This window comes from Sinocyclocheilus grahami, unplaced genomic scaffold (genome assembly GCF_001515645.1).
Source record: "Sinocyclocheilus grahami isolate Dianchi unplaced genomic scaffold, SAMN03320097.WGS_v1.1 scaffold730.1, whole genome shotgun sequence".
Taxonomy (NCBI): domain Eukaryota; kingdom Metazoa; phylum Chordata; class Actinopteri; order Cypriniformes; family Cyprinidae; genus Sinocyclocheilus; species Sinocyclocheilus grahami.
The window spans coordinates 158,221-171,086 of NW_015505909.1; the positions used below are offsets into that span (position 1 = coordinate 158,221).

The 12,866-nt window shown below is 39.3% G+C and overlaps 1 protein-coding gene across 1 annotated transcript in view; it reads left to right on the plus strand.

Annotated features, from left to right (window-relative positions):
• med23 (mediator complex subunit 23) overlaps positions 1-439 on the plus strand; it is a gene marked incomplete at its 3' end in the record, with an annotated part of 54,066 nt that extends 53,627 nt beyond the window's left edge. The window contains exon 25 of the mRNA XM_016244662.1: positions 251-439. Coding sequence (XP_016100148.1) covers positions 251-439 — 189 coding nt within the window. The remainder of the gene's footprint in view (positions 1-250) is intronic.
• Between the last annotated feature and the right edge of the window lie 12,427 nt (positions 440-12,866).

Consider the following 12,866-nt stretch of genomic DNA (forward strand, 5'->3'; position numbering starts at 1 on the left):
GGTTTTGTAGGCAAACATTAATGCCTTGAATTTAATGCGAGCAGCTACTGGTAGCCAGTGCAGATTGATGAACAGAGGTGTGACGTGCGTTCTTTTCGGCTCATTAAAGATTAAGCTTGCTGCCATTGATATTAATGAATCAGAATGATTTGAATCAGAGTGTATTGAATCGTAATCTGTGTTGTGATGAATATCATGAGGTCTTTGCTGTCTAGTGTGAGTTAAGATGAATGTGTTCCTCCTCTCTCAGATTGGAGTGGCGTTTTATGAGATGCTTCAGGCTGTGGACCAGCACTGTAAACACCTGGCCTATATGGACCCCATCTGTGACTTCCTGTACCACATCAAATACATGTTTACTGGGGACAGCGTCAAAGACCAGGTAACTCACACAGACACTCACACGCACGCACACTCACTCACTCACTCACTCACTCAAACGCACACACACACTCACACACACTCAAACACGCACACACACACTACACACTCACACACACTCAAACACACACAGACACACACACTACACACTCACACACACTCAAATACGCACACACACACACACTCTCTCACACACACCCACACACACACTCACTCACTCACTCACACACTCAAACACACACACACACTCACTCACTCACTCACTCACTCACTCACTCAAACACACACACACAAAAACTCAAACACACTCTCTCACACACACCCACACACACACACTCACTCACTCACTCACACACTCAAACACACACACACACTCACTCACTCACTCACTCACTCACTCACTCAAACACACACAGACACTCACTCAAACACACTCTCTCACACACACGCTCTGTATTCATGGCTGTAAGCATGTCTTGAGCACTGAGGGTGTGGCAGGTCACAAATGTAATGGGGCAATGCTTTACTTTAACATGACGGTCACACGTTACATGTACTTACTATAGTAATAACAGTAAATTATGCTTAATTAAAAGCAAATAACCCTAAACCAAACCCTGCGGTAAGTACATGTAGTTAATTAGTATTATTTAGTACTTATTTGTGTAATTATTAACACAGGTTTCACTATTTTGAGGCGACACTGTAAAAGTGTAATTACGCTTTTACATAAAGAAAGATAATGGTTAAAGAACTAGAATCGGTTGTAAAGGGATTTATTTGAACTATTTGCAAATAATACTTATTTTGGAATATGCACACTCTTAATATGCCTAAAATATCTGTTAATCTTTCTTGTCTCGTCACATTTTATTACAAATTAGATGAATTATGTAAATGATAAAGGCTATATTCTTAAAATAGCAGAATTTGACCAGCTGGAACAGTTTTCATCATCGGACATCTCTCTGTTGTGAAACAGTTGTCAGATGACGTTTATCTAGTTCTTGCGTCGCTGGAATTCACGTTCAGTTTCTGTGAAGAGTAAAGCCTGTCTTCTTTGGTTTTGATTGGCCGTCTTGAGAATTTTGAGATTGACGAGCCATGATAGACTGTGAGGAAATGTGTCTTTAAAAACGTTTGTCTTCTTAAAACCAGAAAGTGCAGCCGAGCAGCATCAAGATCAAGGAATATCGGTTTGTGATTAGTGAGGGACATGTGTGCTGCTGACTGTGTGTTATTCAGATGAGTCTCTTCTGAAGCCCCTCAGGGAAGAACAGCAGAGGTCACGCTTATATCAGCTCAGTATCAGCAGTCACTGCAAGTAAAGCTCATTCTCCGCTGTGCTTTTGTCTGATCATCTGAACTACAAGACGACTGTCACACGCTTCTCTACTAAAGCTGCCTCCCAATTCACATACTGTCCATCCTAAACAGTATTTGAAATTAGAATTAGTGTGCTCCAGACCGTAGTGTGTTGAAATGAGCATCCATAAGGTTCCTGGATGGTTTACTATTTCCAGTGGAAATCTGAACAAATAAAAACAACTCCACACTAGTATCTGAAACTACATCATAAATGATCAAATATATACATTCATGTTTAAAAGTTTGAGTTTTTTTTTTAAAGAAATTAATACTTTTATTCAGTAAGGAATTCAGAAGTGACAGTAAAGGTATTTATAATGTTACAAAAGATTTCTATTTCTAATAAATGCTGTTCTTTTGAACTTTCTGTTCATCTGTGAATCCTGAAAAATAAAATGTATCAGTTTCCACAAAAATATTGTGCAGCACGACTGTTTTCAACATTGATGATAATCAGAAATGTTTCTCGAGCAGCAGATCAGCATATTAGAATGATTTCTGAAGATCATGTGACACTGAAGACTGGAGGAATGATGCTGAAAATACAGCTGCGCATCACAGAAATACATTACAGTTTAACAGAGATTCACATAGACAACAGCTGTTTTAAACAAATAATATTTTACAATATTTGTGAACATATTTTTGATCAAATAAGTTCAGTCTTGGTGAGCAGAAGAGACTTCTTTCAGAAACATTATAAAAAATCTTAGTGTTAGTGTTTCTGTACGGCACACCACAGATGACAGCACTTCTCTCGGTCATGTTAAAGACGGTCAGCTAAACATAAAGACTGAGCACGTTGTGTTCTTTCAGCAAGACGTGTGAGCAGGACAGAATTCAGATCACTAGTAGCTTGAGATGGGGTTTCTATGACTGTTGGACACTACAAACTATGCCTCAAGTATAATATCTGTGATTGTCCATCAGTCGAGCTTCCGCCGGAGAACTGGATATCGGTTCTGTTTTAGATTCATGAGAGGCGGCTCAAGTGAGAAGAATCGATGTCGCACCTGACAGATATCTGAGAAAAGCTTTCGTGTCCTGTTCTGTGAAAACCTGCTGTGCAGAATCATTCCTCCTTCCAGGAAAATCACACAAACGTTCCTCGTGATTCAGTTATGCTGGGACTATGAATGCCTTTCAAGCTCTTTTAGGATGGTTACAGTATATTGAAAGAGGCTGTTGTTATGAATTAAGTTCATTTTCAACTTTAGTCACAACTGAACATGTGCTCCATTTCTCAGAATTGCATACACTGCCTGGTCAAGAAAAAAAAGACATTTGGATGGAAATAAGCAAATACTCAAGTCTAGGATTGGATCATTAGTGCAGTAATTAATGTGTTTCTGGCATGTTGTATGTTTGGCAACAATTCTTTTAACCCTAAATGATGCAGTGTGTTCTTTTTATTTCTCAAACAGCCATGTCAGAAGATGAAACCATGTAAACATATTCCAGGATTTCATGATTCATGATTCAGTTTGTGATACTGGTTTAGTGAGCATGAGGAATAATTTTCAATCCTAAAATCTTTTTTTAATACACACACACACACACACACACACACACTCAGACATACACTCAGACACACACACACTCACACACACACACTCAGACACTCACACACACTCAGACACACACACACACTCAGAGATACACAGACACACTCACACACACACACACACAATCATATATATACACTCAGAAATACACACACACACACTCAGACACACACACACTGTGTAACGTAATCTAGGTTACACATTTGAGTAACCTACTCACTTTTTACCTAACTTTTTAAACTTAAGTGTACCATATTGACATAGCTGACAAAAACTTTTGGGAATCCCTACATTATATGAACAAACATTAATAAACATGAAAGCAACAATGACATTACACGCCCAAAGTCTTCCAGGTTTGAAATATTTTTGTCCAGAATCAACAGTTACTGAAGGCGTAGTGTTTCACAGCTATACATCACCAATAACTCGCATAACTCTTTGTTTCATACATGGTCTTGAGAGGCGCTTTTCCTCCCAAATTAGAAGTTTTTAAGAAAACTTTAAAAGAGAAAAAAAAAAGAGAATCAATAAATTATGAATAACTCACTGCCTTCTCATGAACAATATGTCATCATGTAATCCATAAAAAGTGTTTGTAATCAGTAACAGTAGTATATGTGTATGCTGGTCTGCAGGAATCAGAGCATGACTGAAGCGTGCAGTGCTTGTGTTTCTGATGCTCTCTGTTAATGCACATTACTGAAGAGCGTGAGCAACGACAGCACGCTTACATGAGCAGTAATGAGAGCTCCAGCTTTACTCAGTCAATGGATAGTGTTAAAATGATCAGATGTTAAGATCACGTCTTTATAGCTTCATGTTTTATGCAGAAAGTGCTGTTGAGCACTCAAAGTGCGTTAGGACACGCTGGCTAATTAATTTCCACTGCTTCTGATTTCTGTTGAACGCTTAGTCATGTGACGCATCTGCTCCTCTCACACCTCACAATACTATACTTACCTGCAAGGATCACTGACTAGCCTTTTGTGATCATAAGCATCTACTGAGCTTAGTCTTCATTTACAGAGGTCTACACGATGGTTTACAAAGCAGTTTCACAAACTGAATCCAGTGGTCTTACATGTTGCTGTTTGTTATTGTTTTTGGTGTGACGTAAACGAACCAACTTCTCAAAAAATTACTTCAAACCTCCATCAAAGAGACCGAACCAGAAAACGTATTCATAATAGAAGAGATATATTCAAGTCATTATCAGATTGACTTTGACAATGGCATTTTTACTGTATTTCTGAATAAATGGTTCTAATGCCATCGATCCTTGTGTTGCTCTGTCTCGTAAATGAGGGATAGAGCTCCATAACATTACTGTACACATGAACAAATCATGGGTTTGTGTTTATAAACTGGAGAAATTGACTGAGATGTGATATAAAGTGAAGCAACGTTATAAATGTTATAGCGATTTCAGTGCACATTTTATTTGACCATTAAATATTTCAGGATCTTTAAAACTTGATCTAAATATCAGCGGTCGCTCTATATCTCCAGTAATCTGTCTCAGTGAGATGAGATTGAAATGCTCCAAACATATAAAGCAGTGATTGAGAGCTGAAGAAATAAAGGCTCCTCAGAAGATGTGAGATGTTCTGGAGGCTTGTGAAGATCATTCCTCCGCTGACGAACAGTGAAAGTAAAGCTTCTGGAAACAAACGCTCCTCAAAAGATCCTGAGGATCAGATTTGAGACTCTAAAACATGATTGATGGAGAATCAAGTAAAGCTGAGCTGCTTCAGAGCAGTGAGAGTTCATCTGGAGATATGACTGCAGTTGTCGCCTCTGGCTTGCTTAGTTGGGGACACTTCATTTCCAGCGATATCGTTGACATGATTGCAAAGATATTATTTAAACTGAGCTGGATGTTGACATCACTGAATTCAATGATGAACTGTCTTTAACTGAAAAATGAGTGTTTACTATTGTCACTTTGCATTATTGACACTATTTTCCTAATTAATGCTGTTCAGTTGCTTTGTCACAATCTGTATTGTTAAAAGCGCTATATAAATAAAGGTGACTTGACTTGACTTGACTTGACTTATTCTGACCTTTACTTGATCCAAATCAGTCAAGATCTGACTGCAGAAAGACATGTGAAGCTGGACGTTTGTACAATTACACTAAAATCACAATTTTAACCATTCAGAACAAATGCTAAGATATTGAGTTGAATATACACTGTATACATGAATATACATGGCGAGCAGTGCGCGTTTGGCTGTGAGGATGAGCTCGGTTTGTCTGGAGCCATAGGCCTGAATAAATCAAGACCTTAGTGGTGTTCACCTGCATTAGGAGAGATTGCAGACTAATCTCAGAGACTACAGCTGCTGCAGACTCATGCTCTTATATGTGTGTTATAAGTTTGCTCCAACCGTCAGTTTCTCTCAATGACCTCAGTAAATTCAAGTCGTCAAGTCACCTTTATTTACTGTATATAGCGCTTTATACAATACAGGTTGTGTCAAAGCAGCTTTACAGTGTCAAACAGGAGAAACGTGAGCTGATAATGCAAGAGGATGATAGAAAGCAGTCAGTTTATCAGTTAAAGTCAGTTCATTGATGATTCAGTGCTGTCATCGTCCAGCTCAGTTCAAATAGTATCTGTGCAGTCAAGTCAACAATATTGCCAGAAATTGTGTCCCCGATTAAGCAAGCCAAAGGTGAAGGTGGCAAGGAACCAAGACTCCATCGGTGACAGAGATGGAGAAAAAACCTTGGGAGAAACCAGGTTCAGGGGGGGGGGGCAGTTCTCCTCTGAACAGACGAAACCAGCATGGGGTGGTTTAATTCCAGGCTGCAGCACAGGTCAGATTGTGCGGAGGACTCGTCTGGTTCCCGTGGTCTTCACAGGGGATCTGTCTCTGGGACGCATCTAGTTGTCCTGGTCTCCGCTGACATTCAGAGCTGTAGCGCTCGTCTCTAGGTGCTGATCCACCATCTGATCTGGTTGCTTCGGTGTCCTCGGAATAAGAGAGAAACAGACTAATATTAGCGTAGATGCCATTCTTCTAGCGATGTTGCAAGTACATCGGGTGTTATGAGAAGTGTTCCCGGTTCCGGTTGACCTAATTAATGCAGCCTAAAAATCCTAGTTAGTGTGTTATGTGTAAGCCAGGTTAAAGAGATGGGTCTTTAATCTAGATTTAAACTGACAGAGTGATAGAAAGATTGCTATCAAATAGCACACATAGGTTCCTAACTGATGACGAGGAATTAACAGAGCAGCCATCAAGTGTTAGACAGTGTTCTAGGTTATTACATGCAGAGGTTTTAGGTCCAATAATTACAACCTCAGTGAAAAGGGGTCAGTGAAATAGGAAACTGAGAGCTGTTGATAGGTCACTCCAGGGAGAGAAAGATTTATGTTGTCTGCGTGTACACACTTGTGTGAGTGATCTAGTAGCCGAGGCAGTGTGAGAGAATAAATTCTCTTCTTCTGAGTCTTCTCTTAGATATGTCATAACAGACGTCACAGTTACGTCACTTGCAGCTGCGCGCGCATTGTGCTGGCAGAAAACACTGGGAACAAGTGGACGGAAACGGGTAAAATCCATGGAATAAGACAAAAAATGTGTTTTTGTGACTTTGCATGTCAGAATCAGAATGCAAATCATTTTTATAGAATACAGTCATCAAAGACACCATTTGAAGCTAAACGCAGACGTTTAAACGGACAGACTATGGATGAAACCTGCTATAATTACCCTACTTTTAAAGCATAAATTTGATTTAAACAATATTCATATATGCAGTTCATAAGGGACATATTGTATTAGCCCTACAGTTACAGCAAGAAATACTATTTAAACCTATAATGTTTTACATAACATTGACCTATTTTATCTCACAATTCTGACTTTTATATCTCCTAGTTCAGACTTTATTACTCAATTTAACTCAACAATTGCTAGTTTGCCCATTCTGAGGGAATAAAAGCCAGAGTGTGGGATATAAACTCATGATTCTGAGCCGAGGGGAGAAAAGAGAATGGCGAGTTGATTTTTCTTATCAGAATTGTGAGATATAATTGCAAGAAAAATTTGAATTTTGAAATATAAACTTTTTTTTGTTCCATGGCTTCCATAGAGTGCTACTTTAAAACTGTCATTTTCTGCCACCAGATAAACCACAACAACGTCATCAAGTTAATGATTTCTTTATTTTAAGACTATTGGATTTGAGAAAAAAGGTAATTATATATCTTATTATATATATAATAGGGATAAGAAATTAGCAATAAAGATACCATAATAATTAAGATAAAGTAAAAGAAAAAATCGAATTGCTTTTGAAAATCTATATTATTTAATTATAAAGCTAAAAGTTCAGAGATTGTGCTTAATTGAAGAAATAAGTAATAAGTTAGTTAAAAGATCAATTATGGCGACTACTCCAGTAGAAATATTAGGATTAAAATATCCGTTGTGTAAACCCAGATTTTTGACTGTAGAGGAGGTAACTGTGCATCCGTCTAGTTGCAAATTGTAATCCACGAGATTCGTTGTACTGTCTTTTGGTCCAATAAGTAATATCTCTGTCTTATCCGAATTTAATAGGAGAAAATTATTGGTCATCCATTCTTTTACATTTTTAACACACTCCGTTAGCTTAGATAATTTAGAAGTTTCATCTGGTCTTGTTGAGATATATAGTTGAGTATCATCGGCATAACAGTGGAAATTAATCCCGTATTTTTTAATAATATTACCAAGGGGCAACATGTATATCGAAAATAGCAGAGGACCTAGGACAGATCCTTGTGGCACTCCATGTTTTACTGGTGATAATTGAGATGACTCCCCATTTAAATGAACAAGGTGGTAGCGATCGCACAGGTAGGATCTAAACCATCTTAAAGCCTGCCCTTGAATACCTGTATAGTTTTGTAATCGATCTAAAGAATTGATAGAGGAAATTTTGAACAAATGGCAAAAGAGAACTAAAGATTTGATGACAAAAAGGAACTGTAGAAGTCAATGGAGAAATGCAAATAGAGGGGGATGTAGATTTAGAAAAAGAAAATGAAGGAAAACCTGTTTTGCCTTTAGATTGTTATAAACCGGCATGAACAGCACAGGAGAAAATAAAAACACAGTATGAGGAAATCAGAACGGGAGGAGGAATCATTAGGACATACAAACACCAGCACAAGTGATAGAAGCAAAAATAGATGAAAGATTAAAGAAACTGACAAAATAATACAAGATACAGATCAATTGAGTGAAGAAGATTAGTTTTTTTGATGAGGAAAAGTGGTCACATGGAAGAGAAAAGGGAACACTTAGACCACAGGCAAAACAATTTCCAGTTCAATTAAAGGTACACAGGGGCAGTTTGTGCCTTGGGGCGTCCACGAGAAGGCTGGAAAACGGATTTTAAACATTTGAAGAAGAAACAATGGGCAAACTGTTGGCTGTGGGGGACATTAAAGCCCTTCTAGCAAGAATTTTAGGAGGAACAAAAATGGAAGAAATCCTCCAAGCATCAGACCTGGAGAGAGCTGTGGACTCCTGTTATATGGAGGGGACTGTTTTTGGAATTAAACCACATCGTGCTGGTTTGGTTTGGTCTGGCCAGAGGAGAACTGGACCCTTGACTGAGCCTGGTTTGTCACCGATGGAGTTTTGCTTCCTTTGTCTTGCTTAGTTGGGTACGCTTGACTGATTGGACAGACACTATTGAAGAGAGCTGAACTGGATGATGAATCACTGAAACATCAATGAACTGACTTTAACTTGAAAAATGACTGTGTTATTGTCTTCTTGCATCACTGACAAACTGTTTTCCTGTTTAACACTGTAAAGCTGCTTTGACACAACCAGTATTGTATAAAGCGCTGCACAAATAAAGGTAAGAAAAACAAAAAAAGAGGATCTATGACTTCTGGAAGCACCTCTTTTAGAAGCTTAGATGGTGTAGTTTAGATGTTTTAACAAGTTTATACAATTCAAACGAAATACAACATCGAAATACCTCTAGTTTTGTTGTCCTCCAGCTGCGCTCTGTTTTCCGTGCTGCTCTCTTTAGGGTGCGAGCAAGCTTGTCATACCACGGTGTCGACTGTTTTCCTTAATCTTCCTTAAGCGTAAAGAAGCAACCGTGTCTAAAGTGCTAGAAAAGAAAGAGCCAAGAGTTTCTGTTACACCATCAAGTTTTTCTGAGCTATTGGATGTGCTGAGAAATTGAGACAAATCGGGAAGATTATTTACAAAGCAGTGATGGTTCGACCATGTTTGTAACGAGGAGTTGAGTTTGCAGCTTTAGCTATACACGAGACTAGATAATGATCTGAGATATCATCACTCTGCTGCAGAATTTCAAGACCGTTAACATCAATTCCATGTGACAGTATTAAATCTAGAGTATGATTTCCACAATGAGTAGGTCCTGACACGTGTTGTCTAACCCCAGTAGAGTTCAGAATGTCTATGAACGCTGACCCCAATGCATCTTTTTCATTATCAACATGGATATTAAAATCACCAACAATTAAAACTTTATCTGCAGCCAGCACTAACTCGGATATAAAATCAGCACATTCTTTAATAAAGTCTGTATGGTGCCCTGGTGGTCTGTATACAGTAGCCAGTACAAACACCACAGGGGATTTATCAGTAACACTTGTTTCTCTGGATAATGGTATATGAAGCACCATTACCTCAAACGAGTTATACTTGAAACCAGAGCGCTGAGAAATACTGAAAATATAACTATAAATTGTAGCAACACCTCCCCCTTTACCTTTTGGACGTGGCTCATGTTTATAACAGTAATCTTGGGGGGTAGACTCATTTAAAATTATGTAATCATCAGGTTTTAGCCAGGTTTCTGTCAATCCAACGTGATCTCATGATAATTCGTTTGTATTTTACGTAAAATGTGGTTCTATAAAACATGCACTTACTTACGTTTTTACAGAACGTACTAAAACGTACAATACTGACGTATTTTCAGCATCTAAACGCACAGCTAGACTAGGTTATGACCTAAGATCATATCATTTACAAAAAGCGCTTTTGTAGAAAGGGATCTAATATTCATTAAGCCAAGCTTTATCATTTGTTTATCTGTATTACATCTGTTTTTTATTTGTTGAACATCAGCAAATAAAACAGAACAGACGCAGTCTCAATAGTGTGATATCTGAGTGAAAGGGTCTCTATGTGCTGAGAATGAACTGACTTCTGTGACGTGAGGCGGCTAGCAGACGGTAAATGAAAATATTACCTATAAAGCCACAGAACTGTTGTGTGTCTCCTGATGAAACACAATAGGTGTTTGACTGACAGACAGTTCTGTGTGTGACATCAAAGTACAGCGAGAGCGATTAGACAGCATTTTTAAACGTTTGTTTTGATGTCAATAAATCTTGCTGTTTTGCTTTTTTGATAAGCAGTGTTGCTGTTGTAAAGTTATACAGCTACAGTTGTGTTGCTGGGTTTTAAACCAGATTTTGATATTTTTTTTTCTTATCAGTCTGTATTTACAGGATTTCACTGTCCACTCGGTTCAAATGCTTCTGTCATTTACTTTAGTAAAAATCTGTCTTTACAACTTTCACTTGTAGTGGAGTAATATTTGACCAGCAGTATCTGTACTTTGTCCACCTCTGGCCCCAGTTAGTCAAGAACAAACTCTAAGACTATGTGCCATATTTCTAGAGAGAAGAGCGGCACCACCCCAGGAGGGATGAAGACCATCTCTTTTCAGCAGGTCAGGTCTGCCCCAAAAACTCCTCCAATTGTCTATGAAACCTATGTTATTCTGCGGGCACCACTTAGACGTCCAGCCATTGAGTGACGACAGTCTGCTATGTATCTCATCACCCCGGTAAGCAGAGAGGGGACCAGAGCATATTACAGTGTCTGACATCATGCTTGCAAGTTCACACTCCTCTTTAATGTTATTTTTAGTGATCTCCGACTGGCGAAGTCGAACATCATTAGCGCCGGCGTGAATAACAATATTACTGAATTTACGTTTAGCATTAGCCGCATATTACAGTGTCTGACATCGAGCTTGCAAGTTCACACACCTCTTTAATGTTATTTTTAGTGATCTCCGACTGGCGAAGTTGAACATCATTAGCGCCGGCGTGAATAACAATCTTACTGTATTTACGTTTAGCATTAGCCAGCACTTTTAAATTTGCCAAGATGTCAGGCACTCTGGCCCCCGGTAAACATTGGACTATAGTGGCTGGTGTCTCTATTTTCATGTTCCGTACAGTAGAATCACCAATAACTAGAGCACTTTCATTATGTTTCTCAGCTGGTGCGTCACTGAGTGGGGAGAACCTGTTTAATGTTTTAATCGGAACGGAAGAGCAATGTACAGGACAGAAAAGAATTTCCACCGGACAGCAAGTGATGAGCAAACACAACAAATTGTTTATCCTTAGGCTTGGACTGTTGGTCATTGAAATATTATTATTTAAACCAGCCTTGTAATAGTTTAGAAGCCTATTTATTTTATTGCACAACTTCACGTAATTATCCGTCTTATTTGGAAGCAAGTGATTTTCTGTGAATGTAAGTGAATTCTGATTCATTAGCTGCTATAGGGAAATAAACTAAGAGTAACAGGTGCAGTAAACAGTATAACAATTTGTGCTACATTCTGACAGTAAATTAAAATAATATAATGACAAATCGCTGTTTGTGACATGAAGCAGCATTACACAGCGGATTACACCAGAAAGTGCTGCTTTGACGCAACATAATAAATGTTACAAAGATGTTAGTGCACATTTTGAGCTGTTAAAGGGGTCCTATTATGCTCTTTTACAAAGTCTTGATTTTGTTTTGGGGGTGTACTAGAACAGGCTCTCATACTAGATTGTTCGAAAAACAAATTTTTTCCCCACATATTATACATTATTACAACACCTCTCTCCCCAGTCTGGCATGAATGGCTTGAATTGTTCCTGTATCAAATGAAGGCCCGCCTTCTGAAATATGAAATGTGCTGTGATTGGGTAGCTGTGCTGGCGTGGGCAGTGATTGGTTAGCTGTACCGGCGTGTGCTGTGATTGGTTAGCTGGGCCAGCGTGTGCTGTGATTGGTTAGCTGGGCCAGCGTGTGCTGTGATTGGTTAGCTGGGCCAGCGTGTGCTGTGATTGGTTAGCTGGGCCAGCGTGTGCTGTGATTGGTTAGCTGGGCCAGCGTGTGCTGTGATTGGTTAGCTGGGCCAGCGTGTGCTGTGATTGGTTAGCTGGGCCAGCGTGTGCTGTGATTGGTTAGCTGGGCCAGTGTGTGCTGTGATTGGTTAGCTGGGCCAGTGTGTGCTGTGATTGGTTAGCTGGGCCAGTGTGTGCTGTGATTGGTTAGCTGGGCCAGTGTGTGCTGTGATTGGTTAGCTGGGCCAGTGTGTGCTGTGATTGGTTAGCTGGGCCAGTGTGTGCTGTGATTGGTTAGCTGGGCCAGTGTGTGCTGTGATTGGTTAGCTGGGCCAGTGTGTGCTGTGATTGGTTAGCTGGGCCAGTGTGTGCTGTGATTGGTTAGCTGGGCCAGTGTGTGCTGTGATTGG